Source organism: Balaenoptera acutorostrata, chromosome 19 (assembly GCF_949987535.1).
Source record: "Balaenoptera acutorostrata chromosome 19, mBalAcu1.1, whole genome shotgun sequence".
In the NCBI taxonomy this organism is placed as follows: domain Eukaryota; kingdom Metazoa; phylum Chordata; class Mammalia; order Artiodactyla; family Balaenopteridae; genus Balaenoptera; species Balaenoptera acutorostrata.
The window spans coordinates 54,322,844-54,344,563 of NC_080082.1; the positions used below are offsets into that span (position 1 = coordinate 54,322,844).

Consider the following 21,720-nt stretch of genomic DNA (forward strand, 5'->3'; position numbering starts at 1 on the left):
ATAACAGTGAGGAGGGAGGTAGGAGTCGGGGAGGACGGTGCGGGGTCACCACCAGGCACGGGGTGTGGCCTCCTGGAGGCGGCCAAAGTCTCTGGTTTCCAGGCTCTTCCCGCCTGCCCACGCCCTACCTGTGGCGCAAAGAGCTGTCTCCGCCCCCTCGAACCTGGGTGACGAGGGAGACTAGCGTTCGAGAGTGTGTCCCGGACACCTGGCGGCGGCGGTGGTCTGGGAGAAAGAAATCCGGCGGCGGGGAGAGAATCCTGCCGGGAGGCAGGGGGAAAGGCTAGCTGCCCCGCCTCCCTCCGCCAGATTTCTTCGGGGAAGGAGCCGCCCGGCACCCGCCCCCAACTGGCCCAGCCGCGTGGGGCGTCTGGGAGCCCGAGAAGCAGCCAACCTGCCGAGATGGAGGCGGCGGGCACCTGGGCGCTGCTTCTGGTGCTGCTGCTACTGGTGCTGACGCTGGCGCTGCCTGGGACCCGGACGCGAGGCCACCTGCCCCCCGGGCCCACGCCGCTGCCGCTGCTGGGGAACCTCCTGCAGCTCCGGCCTGGGGCGCTGTACCTGGGGCTCTTACGGGTGAGGGGCCGCGCCGACGCCCTGGCTAGGAGGGGGAGGGAGGGTACCAGGGCCAGGAGAGGGAGGGGACCCCAGGAAGACACACCACGCAGAGAGGCCCTTAGGTATCCTAGGGGATGCGGATGAAGGGTCCCAGGGCAGAGCTGAGAGAGTTGGCGGAGTCGCGGGGAGAGGGGGTGGGGCACCCGGGCTAGGAGGAGAAGAATCCTGCCCCCTGAATCCTGGAGAGGGCGTGAGAGCTGGAAAGCAGGATCCAGAGGGCCAGGGGTCCCGGGTTAGAGAGACTGGCAGAATCCTGGGAAGGTGGGGGCGGGGGGGCGGCAGGGAACCAAAGGTGAGAGAGACGAGTCCTCAAGCAGAAGAGAAACTGATGGTGTGATGGTGGTGGCTTGACCCAGAGGGAGAGGTAGTGGAGAGATACACGTGAGCATCCTGAGGAGGGGGCAGAGAATAAAGAAGAGAGGGTGTCCCCGGGGGAGTTGGAGGCAGAGGCTGTAGGACTCCAGGAATCGGTCTGCAGAGACCGATGGGGCTGGGGGGCTGGGGGAGGGGGGGAATAGGTGGAGCTCAGCTAGGAGGGAGGGAGCTGGAAGTTCCTGGGACAGAGAAAGGAAGGAGAGAGAGAAAGAAGGCTGAGGCAGTCCCCAAACTTTTGGCTTGGGGGCGGGGGGGAGGGGGGTAGTGAAAAGAGGCCAGAGGTTCCCCATTCCGGTGTCCTCCAGACATGGCAAGGAGGGGGTAGCGATCTTGGGGAGAGATGGTACCAGTGCTCCGTGGTATATGCCCCAGAATTTGAGGATTTAGCAGTGATTGAAAGGGGTAGTTTGTCTTTTGGGGGGGTGGGGAGATGAGGGATTATGGGAGGCCACAGCTGCAGCTGCCCATTTTTGCTGCTATAGGTCTGTGCTGTGGGAGCAGGGGTGAGTTCTGGGTTGTCCCAGTGTCAGAAGTTAGGGCTCTGCAGGGGGTAAGGGAATGGGGACCAGAGAGTGTGTTGGGTGAGGGAGTTTGGGGAAGGAGGACTCTTGGGGCGGGGGAGGGGGGCGGCGGGTGAAATGCTGGGAGCTTAGTGCAAAACAAGAACTGAATCTTCCAAAGGGACTGCTTCAGTTTGGGGTGAGGCAGGAGGCGGTCCTCTTAGGTGGCTCATCCAGCGACAGGGGCCACGGTGGACACAAGACTTTAAAAGGCAGCAGCCTTCCCCGCGTCACTCACCCCTTCTCGCTCCCTGCTCCCAGCTGAGTAAGAAGTACGGACCAGTGTTCACCGTGTACCTGGGACCCTGGCGGCGCGTGGTGGTCCTGGTTGGGCGCGAGGCTGTGCAGGAGGCCCTGGGAGGTCAGGCCGAGGCGTTCAGCGGACGGGGTTTGGTGGCAACAGTGAACGGAACCTTTGATGGCCATGGTGAGTCAAAAGGGGAGCTGGAGGCTGCTGGGTCCTTCACTCAGAGCCCGCCACCACTGACTGGTATGTGACCTTCCATGCGGTTCAGTGTCTCTGGGCCTCTGTTTTCTCATCTAAAATGGGATGATAGCAGTGCCTATTGCATAGGATTGTACTGAGGATGGCACGAAGTAAGCACTCATTAGTTACCTGGTGGTAGTAGTGTTATTAATGTTCCAGGCGAAGCCCCAGGGCTGGGAGGAAGAGGGAGAGCATTTGAGGCACTGGGAATTAATGGGCAAGCACTCAAAATGTACAAACTATTCTCTGTTAAGACTGAAAGCTGGAGGCCGGTGCTGGGCGCTCCAGGGAACACAGCCTTGAATAAACAGCCTCAATCCTGCTCCCAGAGTGCATGGGCCAGGAAGAAACAGACCTGTCACCAGACAGTCCAGAGAGGAATTGGAGGAGGCCCCTGGCCCAGCCTGTCGGGTGGAGGTTATCCAGGACGTCTTCCTAAAAGACGGGATGTCTGAGCTGAGACTCATAGGATGAGTGGGAAGGGTGTTCCAGGCAGAGAGATCAGTACGTACAAAAGCATGGAGGTGAGGGAAGAAGCATTCACTCATCAACTGACAAATTTTCATTACACCTGGCTTGGTACTGGGGACACAGAGGTGACAGATGTGGTGACATGTCTTACTGTGGGAGATGTGGGCTTTGCAATAAGACAATGGAGGGAGAGACTAGGTTTCTAAAATGAGAGGTACAGCCTTAAGAGCAGGACACAGGGGGCCTTTACTGGCCTGGGGAGCAGAGGGATTTGGAGGGGGAGAATGGGAGGAATCAGAGAGGGCTTCCTAGCGGAGGTGACATTTGAACCGAGACCTGAAGGCTGAGTGGAGTTAGTTCAGTGAGGATGAAGAGGTGAGTGATCCAGGCAGAGGGAACAGCCGGGGCAAAGGCCTAGAGGGGGCATCCTGGCACCTTTGAGGAAGTGAGAAAAGGCCAGCGCAATTGAATTAGTAGCAAAGCTGGAGAAGTCTTCGGAGCCTGATCATGCAGGGCTCGAGTCAAGCCAGAGTCTGGACATTGGGTGTTTCTGGGAAAGGGTAGAGTCAGCGTTAGAAAGATCCTCTGGTTGCTGTGTGGGAGCCCAGCGAGGGGACTGGGCTGGACCAGGGCTGGGGCTGTTGAGTGGGGAGGGGAGGTGGTTGGGAGAGGAATGCAGGGCTCTAGCCAGGAGATGGGATGGTCAGTGGCTGAGATAAGGAAGAGAGATGCTGAGGCCAGTTTGGGACACAGTGGAGGGATGGGTGGGCAGGGGACATCCAGGAGGAGGCATCCAGAAGGCCGCTATAGACTGGCATTCTACAAGTGGAAATAGCTCAGACCAGGGAAGGGACTGTCCAGGCCTCTTGGATAAGGAGGAAAACAGTGCAATTCCATCCTCCTCCCTCCGTTTTCAACCTCCCAAATGGCATGGGGCATGGGACCCAATAATACTCCATAAATGTTGGTATGGATGGATGGTTGGATGGATAGAAGGGTGGGAGGGAGGGAGAAAGAGGAAAGAGGAAGGAATGATAAATGGATGGGTGGGTGAATAGAGGAATAAGAAGATGGATAGCCAGAAGGAAGGACGAAATCTTCACTCACGCTGGTGAATCACAGAACACAAGGAGCCTGGATAATCCCAGTTACCAACTCCTCAGGAGAAGGTCACCCTCAGATGCAAGGTTAGGCAATTATTGAGCACCTCGTGAGTTCTCCTCCTTGGGCTAGGCTCATATGGACTCAGGACAGGGCACCTCTCTGGGAGGAAGGGAGGAATCCTGGGGAAGGGGGGAGGGCTGGTCCCTCCTTGAGTCTAGCCTTCTGTGCAGGGGTTTTATTCTCTAATGGGGAGCGATGGAGGCAGCTGAGGAAGTTCACCACGCTGGCCCTGCGGGACTTAGGCATGGGGAAACGAGAAGGAGAGGAGCTGATCCAGGCGGAGGCCCAGTGTCTGGTAGAGGCGCTCCGGAGGACCAGAGGTCAGCAGGGCGCCCGAGTGTGGTAGGGCCTTCCCTCGCGGACTGGGCTGGGGACTCTAGTCACTCAACCCTCCCCTCCTCCACCTCTGCCTCTGTCCTGCTGTCTTCCTGAGGGTCTCTGTGTCCCTCGTACTGTCACGTCACTCCTCTGCCTCTTCACGTCACTCCTCTGCCTCTTCTCTTTTTTATTCGCTGTGCAGCATGTGGGATCTTAGTTCCTCCACCAGGGATCAAACCCGCGCCCCCTGCATTGGAAGTGCGGAGTCTTAACCACTGGATCGCCAGGGAAGTCCCTATTTTTCTGTTTTTCTCTCCTGTAAGTCTGCCTCTGTCTTTCTCTGTCTCCGTGTCTAACTCTCTCTTTCCCTGTCTGTCTGTCTCTGTCTCACTCTCTGTGCCTGTCTCTTTCCGGTTGGGTCTGGCCCCCACTCCACCTTCGTGGACCGGCTCCGCCCTACGTCAGCGCCCCTCTGCCCGTCTCCATCACAACCCCCCTCCCTGTCCCCTCCTCCGCAGGATCGCCTTTTGAGCCCTCACTGCTGCTGGCCCAGGCCACCTCCAACATTATCTGCTCCCTCGTCTTCCGCCTCCGCTTCCCCTATGACAATGAGGAGTTCAAGGCCATGGTCCGGGCGGCTGGTGGCATCGTCGTGGGGGTCAGCTCCCCGTGGGCCCAGGTAAGGGGGTGGGACCCCTCTCTCCCCAAAGGCTCCTGCCCACCTCTTTCAGGTAACCCCAGAGCGCCCTGCCCACCCTCCCCTCCGCCCTGGTGCAGGGCCAGGCCCCCGTGAAAACGGCTGCCCGTCCCCCCGCAGACCTACGAGATGTTCTCCCAGCTCCTGCAGCACCTCCCGGGCCCCTACACGCAGCTCTTCGGCCAAGTGCGCACGGTGGCTGCCTTCGCCGTCCAGCAGATACAGCGGCACCAGAGGAGCCTGGACACCTCAGGCCCCGCACGCGACCTTGTGGATGCCTTTTTGCTGAAGATGGCAAAGGTGGGGGAAGCTTAGGGTTGGGGGGCCTCCGAGCCAGCCCCTACGCCCGGGTATAGCTGGGACACTCTGTCACCCTCCTTCTTTCTCTCTGCACGTCGCTCTGTGAATGTGTGTCTGAGTCACTTGCATCTCTCCTCTTTCTCCTCCCTCCAACCTCAACCCCCTGCCCAGGCCTCATGCCCAGTGACCTGCCGCCGGCAATCCCCACCATGACTTCCCCCAACCCACACAGGAGAGTTCCTATGAATTACAATCGTTTACTTAGGAAACCTTGCAATGTCTAATTAGACTAATAAAGTCCTCTTTATTAATTATGTGAGAACAATTATCACATGAGAAAATTAGAATTAAGATGACCCCTGTGGAAATAACTAGTTTTGAATTGTACATACTTTGCAATTATGGGAGATATTCAGGGCCACATCCTTTGAATAAATGCAGCCGCCCTGTTCATGGAGAGAGAGATTTTTTTCTTAACTCTGTGGTCCTTTTTTTTTGGGGGGGGGGCTACCATGTGGCTTGTGGGATCTTAGTTCCCCACCAGAGATTGAACCTGGGCCCTCGGCAGTGAAAGCACGGAGACCTACCACTGGACAGCCAGAGAATTCCCGAATTTTTTTTTTTTATAAATTTATTTATTTTTATTTATTTATTTATTTTATTTATTTATTTTTGGCTGCGTTGGGTCTTCGTTGCTGTGAGCAGGCTTTCTCTAGTTGCGGCAAGTGGAGGCTACTCTTCGTTGCGGTGCGCGGGCTTCTCATTGGGGTGGCTTCCCTTGTTGCGGAGCACGGACTCTAGGCGCGTGGGCTTCAGTAGTTGTGGCACACGGGCTCAGTAGTTGTGGCTTGCGGGCTCTAGAGCGCAGGCTCAGTAGTTGTGGCGCATGGGCTTAGTTGCTCCGCGGCACGTGGGATCTTCCCGGACCAGGGCTCGAACCTGTGTCCCCTGCATCGGCAGGCGGATTCTTAACCACTGTGCCACCAGGGAAGTCCCCCGAATTTTTTTAATTTTTATTTTTTTACTGAAGTATAGTTGATTTATAATGTTTCAAGTATACCGCAGAGTGATTCGGTTTTTTATATATATATATATATATATATATATATATATATATATATGAAACTGAATCATATATTCTTTTTCAGATTCTTTTCCATTATAGGTTATTGTAAGACATTAAATATAGTTCCCTGTGCTGTACAGTAGGTCCTTGTTGTTTATCTATTTTATATATAGTAGTGTGTATCTGTTAATCTCAAATATAATTAAATCTTTTTAATTTAAGAAATGAAAGGGAATGGGAATTCCCTGGCGGTCCAGTGGTTAGGACTCTGTGCTTCCACTGCAGGAGGCCCGGGTTTGATCTCTGGTCAGGAAACTAGGATCCCACAAGCCGTGTGGCATGGCCAAAAAAAAATTTTTTTTAATTTAATTATAGTAAAATACACATAACATAAAACTTACCAACTTAGCCATTTTCAAGTGTACACTTCAGTGGTGTTAGATATTCACACGACCACCATCCATCTCCAGAACACTTTCAACTTGCAAAACTGAAATTCTATGCCCATTAAACGACAGATCCCCATCCTTCCCTCCCCCAGCCCTCATCCCCCACCCTCCTACTTCCTTACTCTATGAATTTGCCTACTCTAGGGACCTCATATAAGTGGGATCACACAGTATTTGTCCTTTTGTGGCTTATCTCACTTAGCATAATGTCATCAGGTTTCATTCACATTGTAGCGTATGACAAGATTTCCTTCCTTTTTAAGGCTGAATCATATTCCATTGTGTGGATATAGCACATTTTCTTTATGCATTCATCTATCAGTGGACACTTGGAGTTGCTTTCACCTTTTGGCTATTATGAATAATGCTGCTATGAACATAGGTATACAAATGTTCTTCAAGATCCTGCTTTCTACTCTTCTGGATAAATCCCCAGAAGTGGAACTGCTGGATCACATAGTAAATCTATTTTACTTTTTTGAGGAACTGCTGCACCATTTGCCGTAACAGCTGCACCCTTTTATATACCCCCTTGGCGACAGGGGTTCCAGTTTCTCCACGTCTCCACCAACACTTGTCATTTTCTGTTTGTTTGTTTGTTTGTTTGTTTTATAGTGGCCACTCTCTTTCATTTTTAAAACATTTCACCCCGAGAGAACTAATATCAAGAGCCCACTTCCCAGCTTTCCCACACATTTATTTAAACTCCCTGACAAAGTTATAACTTGCTGTGCTGCACCCCAAACCTGGCTGTGCTGGGTCTCTACTCCCCGCAGCCTGTGTTCTCTGAGCCCCTCTGCCTGGTTTCCCCCAGGAGAAGCAAGACCCAAACACAGAATTCACTGACAAGAACTTGCTGATGACGGTCGTTTACCTGTTGTTCGCCGGGACGGTGACAGTCAGCACCACGATTCGCTACACTCTCCTGCTCCTGCTGAAATATCCTCAGGTCCAAGGTAGGCAGCTTCTCCACCAGCCAGGCCCTGGGAACAGGAGGGAGGGCTCGAGAGGAAGAATGTTTAGGGAAGTGGACAGCCTGAGCCAGAGCCTGGAGGCAAGAATGAGCTGGCATCTGGGGCGTCTGAAGAGCAAGAAGTCTGCCGACTGCCGGCTGCAGTGAGAGGTCCAGCAAAATGAGAAATGAGGCAGGAGGCGTCTCTGGCCTTGCTGCCTTGGTGCTACATTGTGCATCTAATCCTGAGCCATGGGGAGCCATGGAAGGTCGTTGAGCAGGGGAGGGCAGGGACAAATGAGCATTTTAGAAAAATCCTTTGGTCTGTCATGAAGAGGTAGGTTGTAGGGTCTGAAAGAGGATGCCAGGAGCCCAAGGCAGAGGACAAGGTAGGGACCTAGGCCGGAGAGAACAAATAGGGCTGGGCCAAGCTGTGGGGAGGAGGGAGGGGTCCAAGTAGGCAGGTGGTGGAGAATGACAAGGGAGGCAGGCATCCAGGGACAGGCCCAGGGCTCTGGCCAGGGGACCGGGGGACCATGAGGCCACCCTGAGATGGGGACAGAAGGGATAAGGGGCTATTTCAGGGGAGATGCTGAAGCCATTTGGGGACAATTTGAGTGTGAGGGACCTGGAGCCACCAGGGAGAGGCATCCAGAAGGCCACGAGACACCTGGATCAGGACTGGAGATAAGAAACAAATTGGGGTTATCAGGACACAGGCAAGACCTGAAGCTGTGTTGGTGAGGGAGGGTAAGTGGGTGAGGCAGGGCTGGGAATGTGCCCCAAGGAACTCCAGCATTTCAGGGTCACGCAACTGCATCCAGTACTGTCGAGCCAGTGGGGTGGGCTGACCTGGAAGATGGGACCTGGGTGCCTTGGTGGAATCAACGAGTCAGCTGCGATTTCAGCTCGCTAGGCCTCAGTGTCCTTATCTGGGAAATGGGGCTAGATTATGGTCCCCCACCTCACAGGATTGCTGTGGGAATTGAAAGAGGAGAGATGTGATGCCCACCACATGGGGTGTGGGGGACCCGGGCTGCAGAGGGCTGGAGGACTCTTCCTCCCTGCCCGCCAGCCTCACCCCTAACCACAGCTGCTCAGGAAGAGGGAGTATCCGGGAACTAACTCCCTGGCGGCCCAGTGGCTGGGACTCCGCACTTTCACTGCCAAGGGCCCGGGTTCAATCCCTGCTTGGGGAACTAAGATCCGTGTGGCACGGCCAAATAAATAAATAAATAAACCTTTAAAAATAAAGAAGATGGGGCGTCCGAGGGAAGGATCGCAGGGCTCCGCCCCACCTCTGACCTCCAACTCTCCTCTTCTTGGGTGCAGAGCGTGTGCAGGAGGAGCTGACCCGGGAGCTAGGGCCCGGCCAGGCGCCAAGCCTGTGGGACCGAGCCCGCCTCCCCTACACGGACGCGGTTCTGCATGAGGCGCAGCGGCTGCTGGCGCTGGTACCCATGGGACTGCCCCGAGCCCTCGTCAAGACCACCCGCTTCCGGGGGTACACCCTGCCCCAGGTGGGTGTGCGGGTCAGCCAGGCCCAGCGGCTGTCTCTGTCCCGGGCCTGAGGGCCTGAGTCCGTTGCTATCTTTGTCTCTTCTTCTGGATCTTGGTTAGTTTGTCTCTCTCTCTGCATCTTCTTCCTCTTTCTCTCTCCTCTCTGGCTGACATCTTCCTCTCTTTTTCTGTGTCCCTGTCTCTGCATCTCTCTTTGTTTCTTTCTGTGTACATTTTTCTTGCCTTTTGACTCTGTCTCTGAGCCTCGGTTTCCCCCATGTGTCCAATGGATCCTAATTCTACCTCCTTCCAATCGTGGTGGGGACCATCAGATAACGTGACAGGCAATTTGAGAACTGAGGGCCGACGGAGGCCCTCACCCTCCACCCGGCTGCAAACACAATCAGGCTCTCCCTCCTTCCCTACACACACACACACACACACACACTCTCTCTCTCTCTCTCTCTCTCACACTCAGTTCCTGCCCCTTCATTCCAGAGCAACTCAGAAGCAGCACCACCAGGGGGCGACCTCTCCCTGGAAACCGAAGGTGCCTTCCGGGCAAGCTGCTCCCTCCTTGAGCTTCATTGTAGAATCCAGTTCATAGAAGTTGGAATCCAGTCCTGCTGTTTTCTAGCTGAGACCTTGGGCAAATCACTTCACCCTGTGAACCTCCATCTACTCCTTTTTTTTTTTTTTTCTTTTAAATTAATTAATTTATTTATATATTTTTGGCCGCGTTGGGTTTCCGTTGCACGCAGGTTTTCTCTAGTTGCAGCGAGCAGGGGCTACTCTTTGTTGCGGTGCGCGGGCTTCTCACTGCGGTGGCTTCTCTTGTTGCGGAGCCTGGGCTCTAGGCGCGCGGTCTTCAGTAGTTGTGGCACACAGGCTCAGTAGTTGTGGTGCACGGGCTTAGTTGCTCCGCGGCATGTGGGATCTTCCTGGACCAGGGCTCGAACCGATGTCCCCTGCATTGGCAGGTGGATTCTTAACCACTGTGCCACCGGAGAAGTCCCTCCTCTTCTAAATTGGGAATAATAATAGTATCATCTTGGGATTGTAAGGAATCTGAAATGATGCTTGTAAAACACCGAATGAACTCTGTGCAGGGAGTGGGGCTCCTATGTACACCACAGCAGCGACTATTGCTAAAGCAATGACTCTTGCAACTACAGCAACTACTGATAATGATAATAGCAATAACAGGCATCTGTGATTGAGGATCTGCTCTGTGCCAGGTATTATTCTAAATGCTTTACATGTATTACCTTATTTAATCTTCAGAGCAACACTACATCATTATCACACCCATTTTACAAATGAGGAAACTGAGGCCTTGAAAGGTTAGAAGACTTGGCAAGCTCTCCCAGCCTACAAGTGGTAGGGGCAGGATTTGAACCCAGAGCCTATGCTTTAACCACTGCTATCTGTCTCTCTCTTATTTTGACAACATTAGCGTGGCCTTTTCCTGAAGCCTCACTCACCTTCCCAATTCAGAGCCTCATTAGCCAGAGTCCCTAACAAAGGAGATCCCTTGTCCGCTCCTCGTACTCCCTACCTTCCTTCACCCTCCACCACAGTCCTGGGAACATGGGGACTCTGATCTCAGCGGAAGGGGCTGCCCCTCTCCCCGAACCTGGGCGGGGGAAGCCTTCATGGGCAGCCCCCATACACCCACCCTTCACCTCCAGAAGATCATAGTGGCAGAAAGCTGGGCTCTTAGCCAAGTGCCTTAGGACAGCCACAGCTGAATCACAACGTAGCCCCAAAGTTTAAAAACAAATGTAAAAATAACAAGCTCTGCCATGTCCAAATGTTGCTTTGGGCAAGTTGCTTAAATTCTCTGGGCCTCTGTTTTCCCAGTTTTTGTTTGTTTGTTTGTTTTGGCTGCACCATGCGACTTGCAGAATCTTAGTTCCCTGACCAGGGATCGAACCCGTGCCCCCTGTAGTGGGAGCACGGAGTCTTAACCACTGGACCACCAGGGAAGTCCTCCATCTTTTTTTTTTTTTTTTTTTAATATTCCACACTGTTACATCAGTGTTAGCCCTATCCTTTAATCCATTTTTACTACAGTGTTACAGACCTGACTGTTCCTAGCACCCTGTTTAACCAGTGGACCGTTATCTTCCCCACCCTATAAGCAGCCTCTAAGACATTATCTTTCATTGGTTTGTTTTTTTTTTAATATTTTATTTATTTATTTATTTGGTTGTGCCGGGTCTTAGTTGCAGCAAGAGGGCGCCTTAGTTGTGGCATGCGAACTCTTAGTTGTGGCATGCATGTGGGATCTAGTTCCCTGGCCAGGGATCGAACCTGGGTCCCCTGCATTGGGAGCGCAGAGTCTTAGCCACTGGACCACCAGGGAAGTCCCTCCCCCATCTTTAAAATGGGATCATATTACTAAATGTTCCCTAGACTTGTTAAAAAGATTTAGTGAGTTTGTGTGTGTAACTATAATACATGTATCTATTACATATGAGGCAATACATATATAATGCTTAATAAAGTGCCTGACACATAATAAGCACTGGATAAACATTGATGCCGCTGTGTTTTGTGAACCGGTTTCCCCAACACACCAGACTCTTGTGCTCTGCCTTAGAGGACAGAAGGCCTGGGGGGTGAGGGATGTTTGTAGTTTTGTTATGATCTCCCCTCAGGGTACGGAGGTCTTCCCCCTCCTTGGCTCCATCCTGCATGACCCCGAGGTCTTCAAACAGCCTGAGGAGTTCAACCCAGGACGATTCCTGGATGCAGACGGAAAGTTCAAAAAGCACGAGGCCTTCCTGCCCTTCTCCTTAGGTATCTGCTGGGTCCGCCCCTGTCCACCCACTGGTCCTCCCACAGGCCTGGGTGTGAGGACGGCTGGCCCAGCGCCATCTGTCTCCCCTCCAGGTAAGCGTGTCTGCCTCGGGGAGGGCCTGGCTCGGACCGAGCTCTTTCTCCTGTTCACCGCCATCCTACAGGCCTTCTCGCTGGGGAACCCATGCCCACCGGGTGCCCTGAGCCTCCAGCCAGCCGTCAGTGGCCTTTTCAACATCCCTCAAGCCTTCCAGCTGCAATTCCAGCCCCGCTGACCTCCACCCCACCCCACTGTGTGGACCGGATGAAGAAGGGAAACTTGGGAGGTGGTAGCCTTGGCAGTTGCCATGGACATGGCTGTGTCTTCTGAGCCACATGTCTACACCACAGGCAGCCACATTCGCACACCTGTAGCTGTTTCCTAGAGTCGGTCACACATATATTCAGCCTACACATCCACAGGGTCATCAGCCCACGCAACCACACACCCAGACACACCCACGAGGGCCACAAGGCAACTCGGCCACACAGCTTTCTACTGACATAAATTTAGTCCATCTGGAATCACAACCACATGCCCGGATAACCCACCAACTCATACACAGCACAGCTCCCCTGGACCCACAACCCACGCGTGGGGATTCAGCTGCCGCCTTCACAAGCCACGGAAACAGCCACAGTGTCTGCAGCCCACGTGCCTTCTTAACTCATCAAACTTACCAGGGCCACCGTCTCTGGAAGCCTAGAGCAGAGAACATGCCCCACGCCAGCTCATGTCACCACACAGAGACCATCTCTGTCCTTAGCCCTCGAGTGACCGTACCGCTCTCCAGGCCTAAGACTGTCGCCATCCACATGCCCCCAACCACTGAACCACACAGCCAGCCCATGTGGGACACCTGCCCACCTCCGGGGTATCTTCCTGCTAAGATATACGACTCCCACGGAGGCCCAGCCCTGGCCTCCTCCGCACCTTCAGCCCTCAAGGACACCCCTTTCCAGGCAGCCTGATCCCCCAAATGCTCCCAAATACAGACACACCCCAGTGTGCAATTGTGCACAAGCCTGGGGACAAAGTAAACTTGGACATACGTGGAAACTCAGATCAGGGGAACACACACACACACACACACACACACACACACACTCCAGCTTATATAACCATGTTGAACACCTCCCCTGCTCCCCCCACCCGCCTCCAGTTAGACCCAGTGGATGGAGCCAGATTCCAACTCCCCGTTTCAGGGAAGAGGCCAGGTCTGACGTCCTTGTGCCTCGAAGGTCCCCATTTTGCAATAAAAGTTTGTCTCTGGCCCAGGGCAGGGCCTAGTATGTGTGTGACAGTGTCCATCATTGTGAGTAAGGAGCGGGGATGGGGGGGTCCACCCCTCCCTGGAGGCTAGGCGGGAACCGAAAAACATGGCCCCCGCCTACCCTGGCTGTTGACATCAGTAGCAGATGTGGAGGTGGTGGAGGGCGGTGGGGAGGGAGCTGTCCTGGGCCTCGCTTCCGGCGAGGCTGATGTTGGGGGGTGGGCAGAACTGCAGGCCTAGGGCAGGGGGTGGGAGGCGTGCCGGTAGGGGAGTTGGGGGGCCTCAGTTAGGGAAAAACCGAAGGTGACCGCTTCCCACCCTGGGCACCCTCCCAAACTGAAAGCAGACGCCGAAACACAAACCCTACCCTCACTCTGGCCTCTCCTGCCACCCTTTCCCTCCTCCCTTCTCTTCACTAGAGAGCCAGAAGCATCTTTTTCTTTGTCAATTATCTAATAAGGAAGTTTTCAAACATACAACAGTAGAGAGAATAGTACAATGAACCCGTGGGCCCATGACCGGGCCTCATTCGATAATCATCAACTTTCGGCTATTTTTATTTCATCTATCACTCTCTTACAGTGATTTTAAAGCAAATCTCAGAAAATAATTGAATACACATTTCTAATAGTAAAGGACATTTTTCCCCCTAACATTTTATTATGACAATTTTCCAACATGCAGCAAAGTTGAGGGGATTATACGGGAATACCCATGGGCTACCGCCTAGGCTCTCCCACTTCGGTTGCCATGCTGCATTAGCACATTTCTTTCCACCTGCCCAGCCAGCTCATATTTTTAGGCATTTCAGAATAAATTGCAGGGAATTCCCTGGTGGTCCAGTGGTTAGGACTCCGCACTTCCACTGTGGAGGCGCAGGTTCGATCTCTGATCAGGGAACTAAGATCCCGCGTGCCATGCCGCATGGTCGAAAACAAAAAAAAAAAATAAATTGACCTCTGAGCATCGACCTCTGAATGCTTCAGCAATGCATATATCGTTAGCTAAAGTTTCCTTTTTTTTTTTTTTTTTTTAATTTTCCATGATGTTACCACTTTATTTTTTGGCTTAAATTCTACAGAGGTAGCACAAAACAGTGATATGATGGAAAATAGAAAGATGCGATGGGGATCAGATCCTAACTTTGCCACTTTCTAGTTGATGACACCTTCGCTGAGGATTTAGCATCTAAAAGATTTGCCAAATTTAAAAGAAGAGATGTGAAAAATTCTGGAACTTAATAGGAACGAAATACATGCTAAGTCCTTGGATTTATTATTACTACTTTTTATGTCAGTGTGATATGAAAAGGAATGAATGAGGTTTGAGGTTTCCTCCTTTTAAATTAAGGCAATGACTTGCTCTCCTTTGCACTCAGAATTCACATTCAGGGAACTTTGGGATCAGAAATACCAGCAAATTCATTTATTTGAGGAAGGATGGACCTTGCACTGCATCAGTATAAAAATTGACATGAATTAGGATGATTCCAGTAGCAAGCAAAAGAAAAACATAAACTCAAAATGTCTTAAACAATAATTATTGGACCCCAAAGTAAAAGTATTTACAATCAGTGTGGTGTTCAGTTTGTTTTTTTGGGGGGGGGGGTGGTGGGTAGAATATACGTAACATAATATTTATCATTTTCACCACTTGTAAGTGTACGATTCAGTGGCATTAAATATATTCGCAATGTATAACCATCACACTATCTATACCCAAAACTTCAATTATGCCCAACAAAGACTCCTAACTTATTAAGAAAATAACTCCCCTTTAAAATCCACTCTTTTTTTTTTTTTTTTTTTTTGGCCACATGGCTTGCAGGATCTTAGTTCCCTGACTGAACCCAGGCCCACAGCAGTGAAAGTGTGGAGTCCTAACCACTGGACCACCAGGGAATTCCCTTAAATCCACTTTTTAAGAGTCACAACCAAGATACCCATTTTCACACCTATCACAGTTAGCAATTTTGCTGTGTTAGTGTTCACGTTTCCCTGATGGTTGCAGAAATGTACTTCATAGGTGTGTTTGTTCAAATCAACATCCAAAGGCTTATCATGCAGTGCCTTCATTTGGATGCTTAGGTCTTCTAAAGTTGTAACCATTCCCCAACATTTTGTATGCCACTTATTTTTTTAATTTTTATTGAAATATAGTTGATTTACAATGTTGTGTTAGTTTCAGATGTACAGCACAGGGATTCAATTATACATATACATAAATATATATAATTCTTTTTTTTAATATTCTCTTCCATTATAGGTTATTACAAGATATTGAGTAGTTCCCTCTGCTATACAGTAGGTCCTTGCTGGTTATCTATTTTATATATAGTAGGGTGTATATTTTAAGCCCAAACTGCTAATTTATCCCTCCCCGCCTTTCTCCCTTGGTAATGCCACTAATTTCTTAAAGAAACTGGGTCATTTGCCCTGTGCCATTTTTCACATCCCAGATTTGGCTGATGGCATCTTTGGGGTGCTACTCAAGGTGTCTTTCCGTTGCCAGGAATTCTCTGTAAACTGGGAGTTAGATCAGATTTGGGCTCATTCTGGCCCAAGAGCTCCTCACTGGGTGGGCTGGGCCCCTTCCAGACACATCACATCTCAATAATAAATGATCCCATATAGTGTGTCCAGGTCCTGATCCCTCTGTTAGAAAGTTTCCCATCAACTTTTCACTTACTGGCCTTTAAAACCAAATCAAATCAGGTCTCTCCCCTGCTCTGCCCCCCAGTGGGGAACCCTTGTGCACCGTTGGTGGGAATGTAAATTGGTGCAGCCACTATGGAAAACAATATGGAGGTTCCTCAAAAAATTAAAAATAGAATTGTCATAGGATCCAGCAGTCCCACTTCTTGGTATATATCCAAAGGAAACAAAATCAGTATCCCAAAAGAGATATCTGCACCCCTGTGTCCATGGCAGCATTATTCACGATAGCTAAGATACAGAAGCAATCTCAGTGTCAGCAGATGAGTGGATAAAGAAAATGTGACAGGCTTCCCTGGTGGTACAGTGGTTAGGAATCCGCCTGCCAATGCAGGTGACATAGGTTCGAGCCCTGGTCCAGGAAGATCCCACATGCCACGGAGCAGCTAAGCCCCTGCGCCCCAACTACTGAGCCTGCGCTCTAGAGCCCGTGCTCCGCCCAACAAGAGAAGCCACCGCAATGAGAAGCCTGCGCACCACAACAGAGAGTAGCCCCCGCTCGCCGCAACTAGAGAAAGCCCGCGCGCAGCAACGAAGACCTAACGCAGCCAAAACTAAAAAAAAAAAAAATTTTTTAAACAAGAAAATGTGATATAACAGAATATTATTCAGCCATAAAAAAGAAGGAAATCCTGCCATTTGTGACAAACATGGATGGACCTTGAAGTCATTATGCTAAGTGAAATAAATCAGACAGAGAAAGACAAATACAGTATGATCTCACTTATATGTGGAATCTAAAAAAGCTGAATTCATAGAAACAGAGAGATGTCATGTAGCATGGTGACTATAGTTAATAATACTGTATTATACATTTGAAAGTTGCTAAGAGAATAGATCTTAAAAGTTTCATAACAAAAAAAATTGTAACTGCGTAGTGATGGATGTTAGCTAGACTTACTGTGGTGGCCATTTCACAACATATACAAATATTGAATCACTGTGTACATCTGAAACTAATATAGTGTTATATGTCAATTGTCTCTCAATAAAAATTAATTAATTACTTAATTAAGTAAAAGAATTGTGGTTGCCAGAGGCTGGGGGTGGGGGAGAAATGGGGAGATGTTGATCAAAGGGTACAGATTTTCAGTTACAAGATGAATAAGTTCTGGGGACCTAATGTACAGCATGGTGACTATAGCTAATACTGTACTGTATACTTGAAATTTACTAAGAGAGTAGATCTTAAATGTTCTCACCGTACACACCAAAAAATGGTAAATATGTGAGGTAATGGATGGGTTAATTAACTTTATTGTGGTAATCCCTTTGCAATATATACATGTAGTAAATCATATTGTACACCTTAAATTTATTTATTATTTATTTATTTATTTATTTTGGCGCGCCGCATGGCTTGTGGGATCTTAGTTCCCCAATTCCCCAACCAGGGATCGAACCTGGGCCCTCAATAGTGAAAGGGCCAAGTCCTAACCACTGGACCGCCGGGCAATTCCCCATTAAATTTATACATTTTGGCCAATTATCCCTCAGTAAAGCTGGGTGGGGGGAATAGCCCCTTAGTGCATTCTGTCATATTTAGAATAAAAGCCAAAGCCCTCCTCCCCAGGCCAATGCCCTGCCTGACCTCACCTCCTCCCTGACCCCCATCCATTCCAGCCGCACGTCTTCTCCTTGAAGTTCTCTGCAAGCCTGCCCCCAGGCCTTTGCACTGGCTGTTCCCTCTGCCTGGAATGCCCTTTCCTATATGACTCACTTGCTAATTTACTTCAGATCTTGATCATAACCTCAGAGAGGACTTCCCTGACTACTTTCTCTAAAATGGCACTCCCCACCTCCCCTTTCTATCCCTTCCCCAGCTTTATTTTTCTTCGCTGACCATGTTGCAATCTGATAAACATTTCTCTGCCTGTTTTCCCTCTTCCACTTGGAATAGGAGCTCCATGAGGGCAGTCTTGCTCACTGTGGAGTCTCCGCCTCTGCCACAGGGAACATTTCTATCCACCTGTCCATCTCACCTTTTTTTTTTTTTTTTGGCCGCGCCTCACGACTTTCAGGATCTTAGTTCCCCGACCAGGGATCGGAACCTGCACCTTCAGTAGTTCAGCAATGAAAGCACCGGGTCCTAACCACTGGACCGCCAGGGAATTCCCCCATCTCATTTTTAAATGCATTTGATGCATTTGAGGGACTTCCCTGGTGGTCCAGTGGTTTAAAAGACTCCGTGCTTCCACTGTAGGACTAGGGTTCCATCCCTGGTGGGGGAAATAAGATCTCACGTGCCGCACAGCGGGACCATAATAAAATAAAAAATAAAATTAAAATACTATGTATAAAAAAATAAATAAATAAAATGCATTTGAAAGCCAACTGCAAACACATATTTGATACTCAGCAAATAGTTCTTGAAAGAACGAACACAGATTCAAGTTGGCCACGCACACAGCTGGGTCCACACGTGTCCTAGGTGTGTAGGGCCACCCAACATATTCAAACAAGTGGGCAGATCTTGGCACATATTTGCATCCCTCCAAAATGCCACAATAATTAATTGGCCCCTTTATGAAAGATCTTTTACAGGGTGGTGGGGACACAGTGGTACCAAAGATATACCCAGTGCCTACACTCCCAGAGCCCACAGACCATGAGACACACAGTCACACCAATAAATATATTGTGACAACCCAAGCCAAAGAAAAGGACAAAGTGTTAGGAGTGAACAACACGGGGACCTAGAGTTGACTGGGAAGGACCAGGCAGTGATGCCAAGGAGAAGGGACAATTGAGATGGGGCTGAGGGGTGTGTAGGAGTTGGGGGCATAGAGCTGCAGGAGGAGGCCCTAAAGCTTGTGAACAAGAGAAAGGAGCCAGGTGGACATGAGGGGTCACGAGGCAAGCAGTTTGGGGGTTTATCTTGGAAGGTTTAGGGCAAAGGTGGAAAAGGGTTTGATTTGGGATTGAGAGACATTCTTCTTGCTGTTGACAGGTTAGAGGGAGGGAGAGTGGAGGCCAGGAGACCAGGGAGGAGGCCAGAGCAGGGGTCCAGGTGGGAGAAGATGGGGCTGGACCAGGGTGAGACCATGGGGAGAACAGCAAGGCCAGGCAGGAGAAAGGTTTGTGGAGCTAAATCGAATCCTCCTTGGCACTTGGAAACTTATTGAGAGTGGGGGGTGTCCAAGAGGACCCTGAGGGTCGGGCTTGGGTGGCAGAATAGATGTTGAGGCTGTCACTGAAATGGGACACAAATGACACAGCTCAGGAAAGCTGATGGGGAAGAGCCCTGAGTGCCAGGTTGTGGAGCCGGGAGCTCGCCCTGAGGGCAGTGGGGAGCCAAGGTTAAGCAGGGAGGGGACAGGGTCAGATTTGAGTTTCAGAAACATCCCTCTGCTTATGAATGGGAGATGGGTTGGAGGGAGTAAGAGTGGAGGCAAGGAGGCCTGGGGGGAGGCCAGGGAAGAGGCCAAGGCAGGGTCCTGGTGGGAAAGGATGGGGCTGGACTCCTCGGAGTGAGAAGAGGCAGGTGGGAGAGACATCGGGAGGCTGAAAGGAGAGGAGTTTATAAGGAGCTGTAGGGATACCAATACACAAACAGAACAGCCAAGAGCAGAGAGAGATGGGTGCCCAGCCCCCTCCTACACAGACACTCAGGCTTGCAGAGACCCCCCACCTCCACCATGTGCAAAACACATAGTGGGAAGTAATGGACAAGCAGGAGAACCAACACACAGGCCCTGGATCTACAAGGATCAGGATACACAATCCACCAGAGGGAGACAGCAATGCAAGTGCACAGAGAGACATACAGATGAGATTCAAAAAATCAAGGGCACCTTGTCAGCTGTCTTCACCACGTGCAAAAAACTGCACGTGTGCACTGTCCCAGGACAGCTTCCCCGTAGCCTACTAAGTGGGTTCTGTTGTTATTCCCACCTTACAGATGGACAAACCGAGGCTCAGGGAGGCCAGTCACTTGTAAGGTCACAGGGTTAGTGGTAGAGGCGGGATTCCCACCCAGGTCTTTGGGCACCCCTGTGAGTGCCCATCCACTGATGTCCTGTTTCCATACCCACGTGGATCTCTTTTGTATGAGGATCCACGTCTCCCCAAGTCTTCCCCCAGGGATGCCCACGCAGCAGTGTCCTCCCGTTTCTGGTTTCTGAGGTTTCTCCAGGAATGGAGGAGCTCCTGACCTGGCTTGTCTGAGTGTGAGCCGGTGGCATGCCCCTGCGTGTCTCCTCCTGTCCCAGCCTCTGTGTCTGGATGACATCTGTGAGTGTGTGTGTGTGTGTGTGTGTGTGTGTCCTTGTCTGAGGAGCTGTGAGTGAGAGGGGGAGTGCCTGGCTGGGCTGGGCTGGGGGTGGAGGCAGGGGAGGGGGGCGTCGCAGAGGGGAGCGGAGTTCTGGAGGAATGTTTACCAGACGCGGAGAGAGCCCAGAGGGACAGAGCCCAGAGGGACAGAGCCGGGATAGGGAGACGCACAGCTTCCCTGGCTCGCTGGCCCACGATTAGGGGCGTAGCCACCTGGGGCCCCCTTCCCCCTCCTCAACCTCCCTCCAGGGCCCCTTTAAGACAGAGCTGGTCCTCTTCGCGTTAACCCCTCGAGGTCCAGGTGGCCCCTTGGGCTCCGGCCGGTGGGCGGAGGCAAGGGGGGAGCCAGGGGCGGGGAAAGCTTTGCCCGAAATCTGGGAGGGAGAGAAGGAGGCAGGGGAGCTGGGAAGGCGCCGCTGAGCAGAGCCGGGTGAGGGCGCCCCCCGCCCCGCTGTGCCAGGCGGGCAGTGCCAAATCCGGGGAGCCCGGAGCTGGGGGGAGGGCCGGGCACAACCCGGCCCTGCCCCCTCCCCCGCGGGGTGCTCAGCAACTTCTGAGGAAAGTTTGGCATTGATTGCGTGGTGCCCCGAGGATGGGCAGGGTCCTGCCGGCCTGGTGCTGGGTGCTGTGCTGCTGGGGGTGCGTGGCTCCCAAGGGTGAGTGATGGGGGGGGTGCTGGGGGAGGAGGGAGAGGAGAGGGATGGATGGCAGGTGTTTGAGGGGGGTGAGTCGGGAGTCCTGGTCTGGCTCAGGGAGTTTCCTTGGGACAACAGAGGGGGAGGGTGTACACAGAGACAAACCAAGAGAGGGAAAGGAAAAGGGACTCTTGAGAGAGGAGCAAAAGGACAAGAAACAGAAACTAAGAGGGTCAGAGACGGGAAGAGATGGACACAGAGAGACAGACAGACAGGAGAAGTTGAGGGCAAGGGGAGGGGCTGGACTTGAGTTGGGGGCCTTGGGGAGAGGGGCTGAGCTGGGGGCTGCCCGGAAAGGAATCTTCCAGAAAGGACCCCTAAGTCAGGCAGCGGGATGAGGAGGTACCAGAGCCCTAGGGGAAATCCCTCGTCACTGTCACCCCCCACTTCTCCTTACCCCATGGCTGTTTGTCTGCGCCTTCCACCTCTGGGGCCAGGGGCTCTGCCTCCAATCCTACCATCTCTGTGGGTCTCCATTTCTCTCTCTCTCCCGTCTCTGTCTTTATCTCTCCCTGTGCCCTAGGTGTCTCTGTCACTGTCTCTGTCAGTCTGTTTTTGTCTCTTTCTGTCCGTTTCCCTCTGTGTGTCTCTCTGACCACTTTTTCCCCTCTGGGGGGTGTCTCTCTCCATCTCTTATCCTCTGTCACTCCGGGTGTCTGTCCCTCTCTGTCTGCCTGACTTTCTCTGGTTCCTCTCTCTGACTCTCCTTCCCTGTTTCTCTCTCTCTCCTCTCCTTCCCTGTTTCTCTCTCTCTCCTCTCCCTCCCATCCCCTTTTCTTCCCCACCGTCCACCAGCCTAAGCTGTCAAGTCTCTAGAGACCCTAAGGGAGGGCAGGCCAGCCAGTCAGTCAGGGCGTGGGAGGCTGCCAGATCCCCGGCCTACTCCCAACGGATGGAGGATGGAGGCCGGACCCCAGTCCCCTGGGAAGGCTCCCATCTTCCCCTCAAAGCCTCCACCCTCCAC

At 51.8% G+C, this 21,720-nt stretch overlaps 2 protein-coding genes, 1 long non-coding RNA gene and 1 other non-coding gene across 7 annotated transcripts in view; 2 read left to right on the forward strand and 2 right to left on the reverse strand.

The window, feature by feature from the left end:
• Positions 1-216: 216 nt before the first annotated feature.
• Positions 217-12,037, forward strand: LOC103011560 (cytochrome P450 2S1). Its single transcript, XM_028161778.2, has 9 exons — positions 217-576; positions 1,815-1,980; positions 3,846-3,995; positions 4,512-4,672; positions 4,811-4,990; positions 7,320-7,461; positions 8,790-8,977; positions 11,621-11,762; positions 11,856-12,037. Exons 1-9 carry the CDS (start codon positions 403-405, stop codon positions 12,035-12,037), a joined length of 1,485 nt encoding a protein of 494 aa, XP_028017579.2. The 5' UTR covers positions 217-402.
• On the reverse strand, positions 5,672-21,503 carry LOC130705782 (uncharacterized). Its single transcript, XR_009006179.1, has 3 exons — positions 21,154-21,503; positions 7,380-7,488; positions 5,672-5,938 (listed from the first exon to the last, which is right to left on the reverse strand). It is a non-coding gene; the product is annotated as an uncharacterized LOC130705782 (long non-coding RNA).
• Positions 11,253-11,325, reverse strand: TRNAG-CCC (transfer RNA glycine (anticodon CCC)). The gene has a single exon. It is a non-coding gene; the product is annotated as a tRNA-Gly (tRNA).
• Positions 20,183-21,720, forward strand: part of AXL (AXL receptor tyrosine kinase) — a 30,289-nt gene continuing 28,751 nt past the window's right edge. Inside the window, exon 1 of one of the 4 annotated variants that reach the window (XM_057534932.1) lies at positions 20,183-20,717. In XM_057534932.1, the coding sequence (XP_057390915.1) occupies positions 20,654-20,717 (64 nt within the window). In that variant the 5' untranslated portion in view covers positions 20,183-20,653. The remainder of the gene's footprint in view (positions 20,718-21,720) is intronic. The other 3 variants (XM_057534931.1, XM_007166798.2, XM_007166797.2) reach the window with 3 other exon arrangements.

Coding starts and splice junctions, on each gene's coding strand:
- LOC103011560 (XM_028161778.2), top strand. CDS start 403: ATGGAGGCGGCGGGCACCTGGGCGCTGCTTCTGGTGCTGCTGCTACTG. Junction 577..1,814: donor TGTACCTGGGGCTCTTACGG/GTGAGGGGCCGC, acceptor CCCTGCTCCCAG/CTGAGTAAGAAGTACGGACC. Junction 4,673..4,810: donor TCAGCTCCCCGTGGGCCCAG/GTAAGGGGGTGG, acceptor GTCCCCCCGCAG/ACCTACGAGATGTTCTCCCA.